At 33.6% G+C, this 17,408-nt stretch overlaps 1 protein-coding gene across 1 annotated transcript in view; it reads left to right on the top strand.

The window, feature by feature from the left end:
- CDH8 (cadherin 8) overlaps positions 1 to 17,408 on the top strand; it is a gene marked incomplete at both ends in the record, with an annotated part of 134,421 nt that overhangs the window by 70,182 nt on the left and 46,831 nt on the right. The window contains 3 exons of the mRNA XM_084294406.1: positions 3,837 to 4,024; positions 6,787 to 7,040; positions 14,033 to 14,169. Coding sequence (XP_084150532.1) covers positions 3,837 to 4,024; positions 6,787 to 7,040; positions 14,033 to 14,169 — 579 coding nt within the window. The remainder of the gene's footprint in view (positions 1 to 3,836; positions 4,025 to 6,786; positions 7,041 to 14,032; positions 14,170 to 17,408) is intronic.

The following is a 17,408-nucleotide window of genomic DNA, read 5'->3' as shown; positions in this document are numbered from 1 at the left end:
TAATAGTCCTCTGCCTGATTAAGAGCTTTAAGGAAGGAGGGAATTATGCCCATAACAGTGTACACAGCCCTCTGTCTTCCGTGTTATCTCTTGTACACAAAAGGGCTTGGGGAATTTTTTAATTTTTTTTTATTTGGGTGGTTTTTGCTTTCAATGCAGTTGTTTCTAAGTGCTAGTTTCAGTTGCTTTTGTATGTGTTTCCATCTCTTGCAGACAAAGGACACCATCAGTAAAAGACATTTGCAACTGATTAAAAAAAAAAAAAGGTTTGACTAATTAGGTAAAAATGAAGAAAACAAAGAAAAATAAGTTTTTACGTCTAGATAATTGTTGATCTTTAATTCCAAATCCATATTTACTACTGTAGTTCCAATGGATGTCTTGCTGGGCTAGGTTAAAATGATTTGGCATCATGCTGAGATTCTCTACAAGCTTTGTAGTCTATTTCAAAGATGAAGACAAAAAGAAAAAAGAAAAGGGAAGAGCATAATGACTGGATCGATTTTGTTTGGAACAGGTGCAATCTAATACCCTATTAGAAACTTACTTTTTTATCCAGCTTGTTCTGGAAACACTTGTTTTATGGTATTAAGAGCCTATATTAGGTTTGGAGAGAGTTCATATCTTGACTGTGTCATTTTTACTTTTTTAGTAGCATGTTTTTCTAACAAGGTACCTATGCACCGAATGTAAAATGATTTCTTTTACACAAAGGGCAAAATCCACTTTTGCCCTGTTCTGAAGACGTAAAGAGAGAAATAGGTGTCTTAGTACTCAGCATGTGATATATACTTCCCCATAGTCTAGAAAAAGCACATACAGATATATATATATATGTATACAAAGAATTATTAAAAAAAAAAAAAAAAAAAAAAAAAAAGCAGAGGTAAAAGCTTATTCAGAAAAAAATATATATATTATATTACCTCTGCATAGTGTTTTTAACAGATAACTGCTCTATGCACAATAAAAGATGTTCTTATTATAAAATATGAAATGCACGTATTTTTGACGTTGAGAACACATGGCTTGCACTTGTACAGTAGTATTTTCCAACACAGGATGACAAGTCCCTTAATAAAGTCCCTTAATAATGTGAATATCTATGGATGAGACTCCTGGCTGAACCATATCACCAGAACACAGAGGAACATTTCTTGCCTGCAGTGTACAGTAGCTCTAACTCTGACTACGCATCTACTTCTGCCAGCTTACCTGGCTTTTGTATTTGTATCAGCATTTTCTATGTCATAAAGTCTTTGCCAGCCAGTACAAAAAAAGCTGATCAGAAAATCAGCAACACAACTGGTACTAATTGGTACATTTGTTGGAGGTCTCAGCAGGAAGCACAGGAGTGAATGCATGTGGAGATGAAACTGTGCTTTCCCCGTGCAGCTTACTCATATCTGTTCTCCTGCAGTTTGGTTACAGTGACATGTTGACTGGCTAGGCTGAGGAAGACTGCATCACAAATCCCTGAAATATATTTTTAATGTGGAAAATGCAGATTAGTTTTCCTTTAACAAAGAGTGGGTTGCTGTCTTTGAAGCTGTTACAGCTAGTGGATTCCAGCACAGAATTCAAACTACCATCTAGGAATAACCACCCTGTTAGAACTCTGACAATTATGCAATTTCGTTAGGAAAATAATGCATGTACTATAGTTTTATGTTATGCATATATTGCATTTAATGAGGATGTGCCATAGTAAATATTTAAACTGGATTCTATTACAAATTCTGCCTTTTAAAACTGAGTATTCCGAGCATGCTGCCTAACATTGCAGATTAGTCATGACTCTAACCTTATACAAGAGCTGATCAAATCTGTAGCATTTTTTACACTGTTAAAGCACAGTTGGCATTTGCCTGGAAAGGAAAATAAGAAAGGATCAAACTTACAATAGAGCCTAACTGGAATGAAATAGAAATTCATAAGATGTAATACATGCTGCTTTCACAATAAATTGTAATGAACTCAGAAAGCACTGTGTTTTATCGGTTTATTGTTTCCAGGCAGGACAGAAATGTATATTTATGGTTAGATTTCAAAAAGTGTTAGCCTCCTGGGTTTTGAAAATGAAAAAGATGAACTTTCACTACTTCTGTGATCTCTTTAAGATCATTTTAGAGTCATTTTATAAGTCATTGAAGTTTTTAACCTGGCAGTTTACTGTAGATTATACTGAGAAGAACTGTGCATTGCTGTGAAAATCAAAGGGTTTCAAAGAAGAATAATGTGGATTTTTGGTCAGCTCTGAACTATAACATCTTGACAGAACAATTCATAATACTTGAGAGCAATTTATGTAAAAGAGTCGCTTACATCATAATAACATTTTTACAGTATTTTCTAAGCTACGTTAATAAGTCTGAGAAAAAATATCAACCAGAAAATGCAATCAACTGCGTCTGGAGAGTCAAGCCACAAAATGTGGACAGCAGTATACATTACAAATATGTAATTTAGTCTGTGCAGGCACTTTCTGTAGGATTGCTTTTCCTGCTTGTTGTTTGTGAGCTATTGGGAATATTCTTGAGGAATGTTGATGGTCCCAAATTGTCTCTAATAATTTAGCCTAGAAGCTTAAAACAAAACAAAAAAAAAATCACTATAGGTATTCATGAATTCCTTTTGTTTTCCTTCATACTTCCAACTGTAGCAGTTGTAATTGGCCTACAAACAGTTTCAGCAAAAACACCAGGATATTTTGGCTTTAGAAAACTAAGCACTAGAAAAGCTGCACATTACACTAAAAACTACAAGTTGTCTTAAAACAACTGTGAAGAAAGAAAAGGACAAGTCCAGCACCATTTGTCATATAATATTTATATTGTTTTTACCGGTTTCATCTTCTAACCTTGAGTTCCTTTTTGATTGTTTTACTACTAAATATCACCACAGTTGGTTAAGTCACATACTAACCGTAGCATCAAACATGGTAAATTACCAAGAGCCAAAAAAAGATAGGCATCCCATAAAGAACTATTGATGTAAAACATGCATGTCTTCTGTTTTCAAAGTGATGCTAAGAACTGCGAGGTATAATAATAAAATGGGTATTTTGTTCTTTCTTTTAGTAAACTGCTTACCTAAAATATTAGAATTTCAAAATAGATTTTTGAAACATTTTAGGTCACATGGTTTGAAGCAAGTATTACAAAAAATAAAAATGCTGAGGATTTGAATAGCGCTTTGTAGTAGGATTTAATCTATACCTATAAACAAATAGGAGACACAGTAATGAATACAGTGGAAAAATATCGCTTCCTTTACAACTTAAAGTTCGTGAGTTTCCTTGAGTGTTTATTGAGGAGTTTCTTATTGCAAAAGGGCTTAAAAGAACAAAACCAGTTCAAATAAAAAGATAAGAGACAAAAAAAATAGCAAAGATCTGAAGTTTTAAATGGCACCTTTTCCATATTAGGTGAGTTTTCAGCAGAGCAAAAGCTAAGGTTTTGTGGTTGAATTCCATCAAAAATATAGTTACAAGTCTGTAAATAAAAAGGTAAGTTCAGCAGTATCTGCAGTAGACATCATATGACATATTTGCAGTGTTGAAAGTAGCTTAATATTTATGTTCAGCAGCAGTGAGAATCTGTGCAAGCAGGAGGCAGGGTACTACTACAATGAAAGAAAGGAACGTTCGTGTGCAGTAAACTGAACATTAATATGTAAGGAACATGTTTTGCTGCTTTCAGTAAGTAACCCATGTAAATGTTATTTGTATCAGTTGCACATCTCAAGTTTGCTTTGGGGTAGTATAAACAAATGAAGAGCACACAAGAGATACTGGAATCAGGTGTAATATTTGGTCTTTTCCTCTTATTCTTAAGGTATGTATCACTTCTCAGTAATGGAGGATGTTGCTCTTGGGGAACCTATAGGAAGAGTGAAAGCAAATGACCTGGATATTGGAGAAAATGCTAAGTCATCCTATGATATTATTGAAGGAGATGGAATGGATATTTTTGAAATCACTACAGATGCCCAAACTCAGGATGGTATTATTAGAGTGAGAAAGGTAAACTCTATCTCTTAAAAAAATGTTTATTGCACATACAGCTACCCACCTGGACTGTCCTCTGTGAGAACATGCTGGATTCTCAAGGATTCTTTTATCTGCAGATGAGGTGTTAAGCCAGTGAATTGATAAATGTAGGGGTGTATAAGCCACGTCCCTCAGAAGCACCATTTAGGTGACAAGTGTGGAGACCTCCATGGCAGTATTTTCTGTTCTGGACACACATTAATCTTGTCTGGTCTTCCTGAGTCCAGCCACTGCTTCACATGCTCAAATGATACAGATTTTGCTTCCTTGGCTCCAAAAGGGAAGAGTAGATCAGAATTTCCTTTGTTGGTGATGTACACTTTCAAAAAATCTCATTTGAGTACTCATCAAACACTTTTTTCTATGATTTGATTTGTTGTATAGTTGGGCAGATACCGTTCAGAGAAAAAGTATCATAGCTTATTATTTAAATTACCTGATGTGTAAGAGGCTAAATCTTCCAACTTTTCTCTTGAATTCTCTTTTCTCAATGAATAATGATTTCAGTGAACCTTATCAAGGACATCAGTACTGTTTAACATGAGAAATGCCAAATTTGGGCTGTAGAGAAGGCTACAACTCTGTTACCTTTCTATGCTTACACAATCTTGATGTATGCAAGATAAGGTATTTATGAATACACAACAGAAGGAACACCCAATTATATACAGAAATGTGGAGAAAGACAGCATATCTAGAACACAGTTCAGCTATTCAAGCCAATGAAACTGTAATTACAGGCTTCATTTTCATTATTTTGGGGGAAGGAAAAGAGAACAGATTCCCCTGCTGTGTTTCAAAGAAGGATATGAATATAACTCATAACACTGGCATGGAGGGTTTTAAATATGTAGCACAGAGCACTCTAAATGATTCAGTGTTGTTTTTTTTTAAAAAGGCGTGGCTTTCAATGAAAAAACGTACCTGAGTACCTGAGGGTAATTAATATTCAACTTGTACCTGTGATTAAAGAGGTCAGACAGAATGATGGCTGTTGGAAGTTTTTATTTTCTGTTTCTCAGTGAGGAGGACAGAACTCTAGAAGTATAATAGTGTAATAAAATTATGTATATTTATCTAAAATTAGATCTGTTATCCTAAAGAGAAAATTATGATATACATCCCTGATCTTCCTTGTTGTTATTTATTGTATGCTGTGGCCTCCTTTGTACACTAAGGCAATTAGCCTTTTGCCCCAGTTCCCTTGGCTTTATTTCATAACTAAGACTGTAACATAATGTTGTTTCATATATTCATTTTGACAGCAATAATCATTTTGTTTCTACTACAGTAGATGATGTATGTAGGGTACTGTTCACCAGTAGATTTTCTCCAGCATAAATGCATGAGTTTTAGACAATGCAGAGTAAATTTTCAATACGATAGTCTGATTAAGAATGACTATATGTATTGGGGTACTGTCATTTCTGTAAAGCATATGAAAAGTAGTTGAAAAAAAAAGATACAGTAGCTATGATTAGCAAATTGTGAATATGCTGATTTATAAATCACCATTCATAATTACAAGAGCTTGCAAATTTAAGAGCTGCTAAAGAAGCAAGGTTTTCTCATGTTTACTAGAATTTGTGAGAAAGAGCAAATCCCACTAGAGCTTGATTCATACCTGAAGAAAAAAATCAACAAAATTCAAAAGTATACATACTGAAGGCTTTGCAGACTTCCTGAAAGAGTTTTGTAATTCCTATTTGTGTTCTTGCTAGTATTTGCATTGCAGATTCAGACAGATTCTGTGTCCTTTGCTTTCTATCCCTGGAACATTGTAATGCAAATCTTAATATCTTTCCAGTGCTTGGCAATTTGCATCTTTGAAACTTGAATCATTGTGAGACACAAGAGAATTATATAGTGAATATACTGATGTGCTTCATGACACAAAGTTGAATCTCCTATAATGAAAAATTCTGATATTCAGAAGTGTCGCAGATTTTGTTTTTATTTGGTATTTCATTTCTTTAAATCCACTGTGTTTTCATCTTTTATGTTTTAATATGAAGCTGTAAAATAGTAGAAACAATGGTGACACGGAAGGTATATTGTAAGAATAAAGTAATCGGTTTCGTGTTGCTCTCTCTGAAAAAAAAATAAGGTACAGAAATAGGAATTGCTACAATTGTCAGAAATTCCTGAGAGATGTCTACCTCATTTAGCCCTATAAACAGAAATGCAGAGTTATCTGAAGTGCAATAATATTGAAGTACTTTGTTATATGATTAGCTCTAAATTTTTCCACCTAACGCCTCTCCTGTCCAACAAATAATAATTGCTAGTTCTTTGAATTTCTCACATAGTTCTGGAAATAATAAAATATTTATTCCTTGTGGAGATAATAATTTTTTATTTTTTTCTTCTTATCTACAGCTAACAAACCACTGATTAAGTATATTATTAGTATGCAAGTCATGCCATCATAGGCAAATTTACAGTATTTATCTGATATGTAATTGTAGTAGTATTATTCATGAGAGAGAATATTGTGGTAATTTTTTTCTGAAAAACAAGAAAACAAAGAGTATTGTTTTCTCTTGGTTAATGAACAGATATCAATATATGCCTAGAAAATTTGCAGGTTGAATTTTTGCGAGTGGGAAGGGGATGTATTAAAACTCACTGAATGTGATTAAATACACATGACTTTCATCCATCAGCATTATATTAATTTGCTCTTTCTCTTTGGCCATTAGTAAAAAGACATTTATCTTTGTCATTCTGAACAGCCACTGGACTTTGAGACCAAAAAATCCTATACTCTGAAGGTAGAAGCAGCCAACATTCATATTGATCCTCGCTTCATCAGTGGAGGACCATTCAAGGATACAGCAACAGTAAAAATTGTAGTAGAGGATGCTGATGAGCCACCAGTCTTTTCATCACCTACTTACCTACTGGAAGTGCATGAAAATGCTGCTATTAACTCTGTGATTGGTCAGGTGACTGCCCATGACCCCGATGTGTCTTCCAGTCCTATAAGGTAGTGCTACTCTAAAGTTCTCATAGGAAAACACTGCTGGTAGTATACTAAGTATGTTTTCCCATACATTGTATGTATGTTCTCTCTCTGTTTTATTTCTATAAAATACTGGCATAGGACTTCTTTGTTTTATGAAGTGTTATGCTTATCAGTTCAGGTAATTTCCAAAATCACAAAAATATTCCTTGCTACATGAATAATCTTATAAAGCAGTAAGTGTGCAATGAAAATAAGAAATAGGGGGGTATAAGGTCCAGTGGGGTTGGCTCATCAGTGTATATCTCTGCGTTTACTTTAAATATTCCACTAGTTTCTGCACTAACAATATACTGAATTTGTTCCATGTAGTTGTAAGATTGTAAAACCATATTTAGTATTCCTTTGGCTAAACATATTCCTGGTTTAATCATAGAAAGTCAGAAATGATTATGCCCATATGATTTTTACATCTTCAATTTGCGATATTTTCCCTTTTTGATCTAACTTGAGCAAAATCTCTTATTTCCGTTTCATCAGATCAATGTATTTTCTATCTCATTTCATGAGATCACGTTTTTCCCTCCCCTTTAGTTAAACAGTGACATGACAGTTTTCAAACCAAATTTTACTATGTATAGTACTGCCTGCTAAAAGCATTCTGAAATGAAACACCAAAATGTCAACTTAATAGTAAAAGTATATTTGGAGAGTTTATTTAATAGTCATCACTGTACATTGCTGCCATAGAGAATATAAACTACACAAACAGTTGTCAGTTGTGAAGATGATGCTTATGTACATTTTCTAATCATTATCTTTGTTGCAGAGCCAAACTTTAAACCTTTATTTAGGGGGCCTACATGTTGCATAGCATATTTTAGTATTTTCAGAATTAGACATTCAGAATATATTAGAACTTGTGCATGCAGATGGAGTATCTTGCCTGGAATCATCCTTTCAAACCTAGCAAAATTTAGCATTGACTATCAAATATTGCAACATAAAATTAGTAATTGAATGATATACTTGCTACTGCAGTACACAGCCCAGTAACACATGCTTACTCTGTTTTCATACCAGAGAAGCTCTCAGGACAATCAAGGATGGTCATCAGGTCAGAGAAATGGAAAATTAATAAGAGTAGTTACCCAGGTTAAAATAGTGTTGAGTAAACAGGAAAAAGTATAACACAGAATGCACACAGTTTGATCTATTAAATTTAAGCAGTGGCTCCATCCCCAATTTTATTACTGCTGACACTGATGTGTGAAGAAGGGCTTGCAATGCCACTACAAAACTGGGTCTTTTGAAAGGTGTGTGAAACCAGATGTGGTGGCAGCAAGTTGGCTTTCTTCAAATACTTCAGCTTGATACTCATCATTTCTTTTCAATCAAGCCTTAGTTCTTTGCCTCTTCCACATTCTGTTCTGCATTTGGCTTTGTCCTATGCCCCTCTGCTCCTTGAACGTGTCCTCTTTGTTCCTATCTCCATCTGGCTTCAACTCTGATTCAGTTTTACCTTGGCTGTTTTGCCACTCTTGCTCTGTTTCCTTGCTCTTCTCTAATCCTGTCTCAAACTCTGAGTAGTTTAGCTCAGCTACAGGCATTTTTATACCCTGAAATTGAGCCCTTTCATTCTCTTCAAGGCCAAAAAATTGAGATGTGTAAAATCTTTACCACATCTCCATTTTTTTCATCATTTTAAGGATCAAAGTATTTTCAAACTTTTGAAAGGAAAAGGATTTCATATGTGTAAACAGAATTAGAACATAATTATTTTATCACATCATACAGAAACAATTGATATGCATGAAAGAGAATGGGCAAAAATTAATTTCATTGAAACAAAAATGTCTTTGTAATTAGTATGATTTATATCTTATTTTAATATATATATATAGTAATTTAAAATTTTATCTTGTAATTTTTCCATGGCATTGGCATGATAGATAATTAAGGAATACACACAATTATCTATGCAGCTTCCTTTTTTCTTCTTCTTTGTTCATCTGATTAATCTGGATATATTTGTGATTGTTCTGGAAAGACCAAATCCGGTTTTTGCATGAAAAATATTTCAAGGCAAAAAGAGAATTTTTAAGGTATTAATTTTACTATTATAGAAGCAAAAATATTCATCAGAGGTAAGCAGCAAGCAGAAATATACCTACTTTCTGGTTCTGGAAAAAAAAAAAAAAAGGAACATAGATTATGGAAAAAAAATGGAAACATTTTTTTGGATTAGAATGTTTCATTTGATAGTATGTTTCAATTTTTTATTCTGTTAGTATATCAGGAATATGATGTAATTTATCTGTATCCATCTATTTTCTATGATACACTTTCTAAAATATCAAAAACAAGTTAGAATTTTTGAAAAACAGAATTAAAATGTTCTGTTCTAAAAACAAAGGAGTGTTTGAATACTGCCTTGCCATTTTTAATGTGTTTTCCTTAAAATAGAATTTTTGGAACCAAAAAACAATTGCATTTCAAGGAAAATATATTTTTCAGTATGTATCTGTTCTGTTAATATTTTGGTTGGACAGAGTTTTTGTGTACATTCGTTATAAAAATCCTAGCAACACAAATCACCTTAGAGAATCACCTTATGTGCTACCTATACTGCATCTGCTTCACATTAGTTTTATACACAGTCTCAGTATACTCAGAGTATTGAAGTTTAATAAATGAAGTAACACATGGTTGTCTCTGCATATGGAATTATTAGTCTGATAATTGACTCACAAGAAACAAACAAACAAACAAACAAAAACAGTAAAGAGCTTAGAAAAATTATAGGAAACAGACTGGAAAGAAACTCTTCTCCAATGCTTCTTTTTTACAAAAGTGTTTAACCTCATCCAGTACGACTGTGCTTTTTTTTGTTACACTTGCTTAGAAGGGATGAAACATATCGTCTGATCTCTTCCTCACTTTATCTGAAGGGCATAAAGCCCTTCGTAGATGAGTGAGCGGGTTTATAGGTGGGTTACCCGTCTGGTTCTCAATAAGCCCATCACAAGGAAATACCCCAGTAGGGTTATTATGCAACACCATGTTGAATGAAGGGTTGTGACTCTGGTTATTGGTCTGAAATCAGTCAAAGATCTTTGAAATTTAGGCATTTTTAGATGGATGGGACTAAAGGATGCATATGTTGCATGATACCTTTCATATTTTTGACGTTTAACCATAATAGTGGAAGAGCATCTTTGAATGACTAAGTGATAATGCAGTGTTTAGTTGAGTTATGATTTCATTATCCTTTTTTTCCAGTGAATGTGAACCATCTTTTCATTTCAGCTCTTAGGTTAGTCCAAATATATCATGTCTTTCATAACCCAGTGCTATTTTCATAAGCAGCAATATTTTTCTTTTCTCTTTCTTTGCTATTTTGCTGTGCGTATTCTTTAATATATAAACTTTTAAACCTGATTGTGAAAAAGATTTACAGATTTTGTTAATAATTGTAGACATGGTCAGCTCACATTTTACCACATCTAGACCACATGCATCTCTCTCAGCAATGAAATTAACCAGAGGATTCAGCTGAGCTATTTGTAAAACTAAGCTGTAGTTTAGTAAGGGTGGTACATCCTGGCTTATTGTATAATAAGGCTTGAAAGATCATTATCTATTAGCATACAACTCTAGTGATTCCAGTAGTATTTATTTCATGTTTCTCTTGTTATTTTATAACCATGGTCTTTTTATCTGCAGTAAATTATCTTGGATAAAGCTTGATCCAAGTGCATAGCAAAAAGCATGAGTAATAATCTTTCTTCCTATACTGTCTCTGCCCTCCTATAAATCATTGCCTTTCAGTGTCTTTCTCTGTGGAGAGATAAGCTTCACTGTGGCAGGTTTTCCCCATTCATATTGGAAGAGATTTCATCTTTGGCAGTAGTGGATCATTTTCTTAATTCACAGCAGGCCTTAAAAATCTAGATACGTTATTTTCTGCCTCCCTAATGGTGCAGCTGTTTATCAGTCACTAAGTAGCTTGTCCTGTCTGCCTGGCATTAATAAACAATGGTGATTTACCACTGATGGGGTATCAGTCTTGCGATTCAAATCTCAGCAGGTGCAGCAAAAAAGGGTTTCAGCTCTTATTTAGATTGGTTCAAATAAAGAATAGATCAAATTAAGTCATAACAGCAGTATCAGTAGTGTGGGAGAAAGACTACGAATCACTTTAAATCTTCTGTTAAACCACTATGGGATTGTTCCTATAATTGCCATAGCAGACCTATAAACTAACCAAAACCTCCCAATAACCTGCACTGGTTTTATGGCAATTTTAACAGATATTATTTCCCAAGATATTCTTTTCTCATTTTTAGAGAAATGTACGTTTTATGTTTAGCTTATGGATCTGACAATGCATTCCCATTAAAAAGAGTTATAATACCATTATCATGAAAAGGAAACTGCAAGCGTACTATTAGTATTCCCAAGTTTATGACTTGGCAAATTTCGTTTTTTATTTGTACCAAATATTTATCAAATTCAATTCAGGAGAGGGTTTTACCTCTTTGTAGTCCTGTAAACCTGTGAAACTTTCATTAAAAATGTTTCATTTTGAGTGCTGTTTTTGCATTGTGAATAAATACTGTTGGAATGAGATGAAATGCAATATAATAAACTCACAGATATTTAAAAAAACATTGATCCTTAGAGGAAAAAACGCATCTTACCCACAATGAAGTTTATGTCAAGCCCAAGTTGACTAAATAGCATATAAGCATTTCATATTTTATTTTCTTTGTGGATTGTCAGAATTCATAAAAGTTTGGTACTCTGATAGTCACTTCTGCATAAACTTCAAGAATTAAAAGATTGGCTTTAAGTAATGAGATCTTAAAAATGAGTTACTTTGATTGTTTTCTGTTGTTTTGTTTTGTTTTGCTTTTTCTTGATTGCAATTTTAAACCTCTAAGTTTAAACCTGTAAGTCTGTAAGATATTTTTTATCAACTTCACTAGCACCAGAAGTTTACTTCTGATACTTAAATGGGAACTAAGGAGACATTAAAGTAAGGTTAAAATACATTTTCAAGTATGGTTGCCTAAAGTTAGGCACCTACATCTTTATTCCTCCATATAAGTGACCTGATTTCAGAAATGCTGAGGGTAGTACAGTTCATATTAAACCATTGAGAAGTGATATGTGGAGTTCACTAGAAAATCAGTTTACTTGAATGTCCAAATATAGATGTGCATGCCTATCTTTAGGCACTTGAATATACTTGAAATTTGATTTCATATTTTTGTATTGTACTTTTTAATGAAACTACTAATTTTTAAAGTGAGTAAAACTAGTTCTTCTGAGAGTTTAAAAATAGAAAAATGTCTAGCAAATCACATTTTCCTTGTTTAACAGGGGGATTCATTTGTAAGTCCATTATTTGTTAAGTTCCTTACCAGTGTGTCTATGCTAGTCTTGATCTTTGGTAATAACATTACCAAACGTTTGTTAACGTTTGCACTAACTTTGTTGTAACTTTGAACTAATTTTTGAAAATCAATTGTATCTTACTGAATCCATTGCACAAGCACCCTAATTGCAACATTATCTTTTATTCTAAATATGAACTTATTATCTGACATTGAAATAAAAAAGGTGAACTTTGACATCAGAACCTAATGCTACACATGCATTGAAAGCAAAGGTGTTTTGTTGGAATGAGTTTGAATTATTCAGAATTTTTTATTGTGGCATATAGAGGAACTTCAGAATCAGATATATATTTTTTTTTAATTTCCTTATTGTAACATAAAACAGTTGCATAAGTGATTTTCAGATAACTGTGCCATTGACATTGTAGCAAAATATGTTCTCACTCTTTTATCCCTGAGTTTAGCGGTATGTGTGAAAAAAGTAGAAGTGTAATGAGAAACTGGCAGTCTGAGTCACTATTCTGGCCACTACATAATGTAATCCAGTCTGACACTGTATCCTAACTCACCCTATTATGCCTAGATATAATGCAGAACAGATGCAAAATTGTCAGTGCGTGCTGTTAGGTTCTGTAATACATAGACACAAAGGCTTAAAAGGCTTTTATATAAAGCCACAGTTAGGATTCACTAAAAACCCTTGAAGTCAATTTTTATTGAACTATATCAATAGTTCAGTGATAAACTCTTTCATTTTGTATCTTTTCCTATCACAAAATTGGAAAGCTTAATTTTGTGATTTAGTTTCCTTTTACAAATAATACATTAATAAAATAACTCTGAAAATGGGCAAACATAAAAGCTTTCCTGGAGATCCTGTCCTGAGTTTTAAATCATCATCCTGCTTAATGCACTGTAGGAGCAATCTATGGCAGCTCTTTCCTCTCAAGCTGGCTCTGTTTCGGCTGCATAATTTAGCTGGAAATTCACATTTGCAAACTCTGACTACTTGTCTGATAGAACTTGTTTTGTTAAAAATCAGTGATATCAGTCTGTAAAACAATCGCTCCTTCAGTGTTTGAAGTGTTCTACAGGTAAACGGTGATTCACTGCCTTCTGCCCGTGGAGATGCTTGAACCGTAACCAAATAATATGCATGGTGAATAGTCCATGCTTAATTAATCTGAAATTGGTTAGTAAAATAACATCGTTCAGCCTTTTTAAAAATAACCACGAAGCCCACCATTTTTGTGTGCTTAATACATTACTCTTGAAATTATCAGCAGTTACTGTGAAATACCATAGAAACTGTCTAATAAATGTGATGGATTGTATAATTAACTGTTGATCAGCACCGTTTTTCAAAGATGTTACCTAGTGAACCTGAGGGCATTTTATGACCTTCATACTGGGTATACAGCTAATTACTCCTTGGGCAATAATAAATATTATTTTTTTTAGTCTCAGTTTGTCATTTTGTCTTATACAATTGAGCTTCTCAATCCATTTTGCTATAAAACTGCAGCTCTCAGAGGGCTCCATAAATTGTCTTGTGATTGTATGGACTACACCAACTTCATTAAGTAGATTACAGGGATGTCTATTTTGTAGGTTTTCCATTGATCGCCATACTGACCTTGAGAGACAGTTCAACATTAATGCAGAAGATGGGAAAATAACTTTGGCAACACCACTGGACAGAGAAACAAATATGTGGCACAACATAACTATTGTAGCTACTGAAACTAGTAAGTATTTGTGACTTTATTATTTTCTGTTGGCTTTCTAATTAGTTTTATCAGTGCATGCAGTGGAAACTGTATATAAGTAAAACACTGGATTTTTAAAGCACACATTTTTTGAAAGAAACCTTAATTTCTGATAAGGTTCCATTTCTTTTGGTTTTCAAAAATGTACTTGTTTCTGTGAATAAAGTAATATAGAGTTTGAAGGGATATACAAGGACATTTATAGAGGGTGTATAGGGTTAATATAGGGTAAATATAGAAAAACAGATATGTAGTGAGTTATAATAAGGCAGAAGAAATAAAACTTTGCTACAGTTGAAGTAAGTTGTAGAGTCAATGCAAAAGTTCTTAATGCTGAGAAATATTTTGTATCGGTACCTTAAATGATTAAGCACGTGGGTATGTTGCATTAAAGTAGCCCTATTTGATATTTGATTTTTGGAAGAATATATATATATATATTTGTTGGGTATTAATTGGGAATGGGAATATTTGCGAAGAATATCCAAAGGGTGCACTGGAACATGTTGCCCAGAGAAGCTATGAATGCTTTGGGCAATCTGGGCTGGTCAGAGGTGTCCCTGCCCTCGGCGGAGGGTTGGAACAAGCTGGTCTTTAAGGTCCCTTCTAACCCAGAGCATTCTGTGATTCTGTGATACATGTGAATAAATTTACTCATATACAGCCATAACCAAAACCACATATTACTCTGATCTACAAAATTATTGTGACTGATCAGTACACCTAATCACTGGCAGTCAAGAGCTTCACCCTGTCTGGGGAATAGGGGTTCTAGATTTTAGTCAAGAAGAACTCTTGATTAATTTGGAATTGTGATTAAGTGCTGGTGGCAGGATCTGATAAGACATTATTATTAATATCAGCATTAGATTTTAGACTATAAATTTGACTATGTCAACATGTTGAAGCAAAAAACAAACAAACAAACAAACAAACAAAAAAGCACAAACAGATACAGGAAGTAGGTCAGTCATCCCTTGTCTTCATAACTCAGACATAAACTAAGAAAATGTTTCTGCTAAAGTTTCTATTCTGTGATCAATATGTATGCATAATTCCTGCAAGTGCATGCACACTTGACACATTGTCATAAGAAAGTTTGTCTTCAGAGCTTGATGAACTACGCTGCTAATTCTTGAATGTAGAAAACACAATGATGTTAATGCTTGCTTCTCCCCCAGAGTATCTTTTTTTTTTTTTTTTAAGTATATAGTGTTATGATAACTTTTAGTGCTCAGCTTCATAATATTGTACCTATGAATAAATGAATGAATGGGAGAATAAAAGGTGCTTACTTGGACCATTTTTGTTGTCCAATACTTTTCTCTGGTACTTGCTTTTAAAAATGAACATGTTAGGAATATGAGAGGGATAACTGACATGCATGCATAAATGACAAAGGCATGTCTGAGTAAAAATAAGCTCTCAACTTATAACTCCTGTAAACTCTATTCATGCAATCTGCCTTAATAATTTGTGTATTTCATTGCCAACAGTGCAATTGTGCCAACAGTGTTCTGTTAATTGCTATTAAATCTTGTGGGCAAACACTACTTTGATAAATTAGCAAGAATACTTTCTGCTGGCAGAAAAGCCAAGCCAACACAGTGAATCAAATTGCATAAAGAAAGAAAGCAAGCTCCAGTTTCATAGAACATTTTTTTGCCAGGTTAATATCAAGCCACTTAATAATTCTGCTGTTTTTAAAGGAGAAAGATATAAAAATCTCCATACCAATTTTCTCAAGACATGAGAAATCTCAATTCATGAGATCTACAACTAGCATTAAAATAATTATTAGTTTGTAATTCAAAGCTTTTCAGACACTGAAATAAAAAGGTGTAAAGTAATTTTACATTTTATTTCCTCCAAAAAGTCTAAAATGGAAAAAAAGAAAAAGAATAAATTTTCAAGAATCTTCTCCAGTTCACTTTTTTGATGTGTATCGTGTGATTGTATGTTTGTATTGGAGCAAAGTTAACAGAATTACACATTTCTAAGTCACATCAGAATTAAGTGTGCCTCTTCCTTCTTCAGATTTCAAAAATGCAATTATTACTTAAGAATTTTATAATTCTTCTCATAAAACTTCATGGGAGCCTCAGCACCTATCACTGTTGTAAAATAGCCTCTGTTCAGACTGGCTACAAAAATAATAATGTCAATCTTGTTCTAAGCATTTGAGTTCCTGCTGATGGCTGGGTTGGTGGTTTGTTTGTTTTTGTTTGTTTGTTTTCGTTTGTTTGTTTTCGTTTGTTTGTTTTTGTTTGTTTGTTTGTTTTAGCATTCCTAATAGGATTATTTGTCAAGAGCTGAATTTCATAGACTACTATATCTGCTTATTTAAAGATAAATTATTTTTAAACTCTGCTTTCACTGATAGTAATATTAATATAGTGCTGATTTCTCCCATAAAAATAAGGATGTCAGCATCATTCAAGCAGGAACATTTTCTCTACCTACCTTAGCTGCTTTCCATTTCAGTTCTGGGCTCACCTCTATTTATATGGGCAATGATCAGTCCATTTCATTGCTGAAACAGTTGCTTTCCAATCATAAGCCATGATATTTTTTTCTTCATGATTCCCAGCCTGGTGGATCTTAAATATATCCTAATTTATCAACACTTTCATAGATAAACACCAAGTTTTTCCAAAACATAAATCACTTTTTCAGAACTTTGTGCCGGTACATTACCTGCACTTAAATTTGTGCTTTAAGCACAAGTCCTTTTTGGAAGTTTTCTGCTGTCACCATGAATAACATATTCATTTGTATCATCCCTCAGTTGTCTTGGGTGGAGAACTTCCAGGACAGGATTGGTCTGAGTGAATTGAGTATAACTTCTGTGTTTTCATCTGGCTTGAGGATGAAGTGATTTAGATTCAGACTGGCTGATCTTTATGAAAGCAATCTGCTTTGGAGTGCAGGTGGATAATTTTAAGCATGTTACTTATTTTTAATCTTTCTGAGTGACCCAAAATGTAATCTAACCTTCCACGTCAAGAAAAAAACAGGACTTTTTTCTTTAAGTACTTAACAGGCAAAAGAGCAGTTTGGCTTATTTTTTTCTGTAGGAAGGACATTTCCTTTCCCTCCTCATAGGCAAGTGTCTTTTCTAGTTCTAATTCAGAATACATTAATGTTATTGGTGCCACAATCATACTCTGAGACCTGTGCAAAGTGATACATTTTGGAGGGTGGCATTTTCCTGCTTT

The sequence above is a fragment of the Netta rufina genome (genome assembly GCF_964035555.1).
Source record: "Netta rufina genome assembly, chromosome: 13".
NCBI lineage: Eukaryota > Metazoa > Chordata > Aves > Anseriformes > Anatidae > Netta > Netta rufina.
Note: the sequence above shows the minus strand (reverse complement) of the source record. Positions and strands in the feature narration are given on the sequence as shown.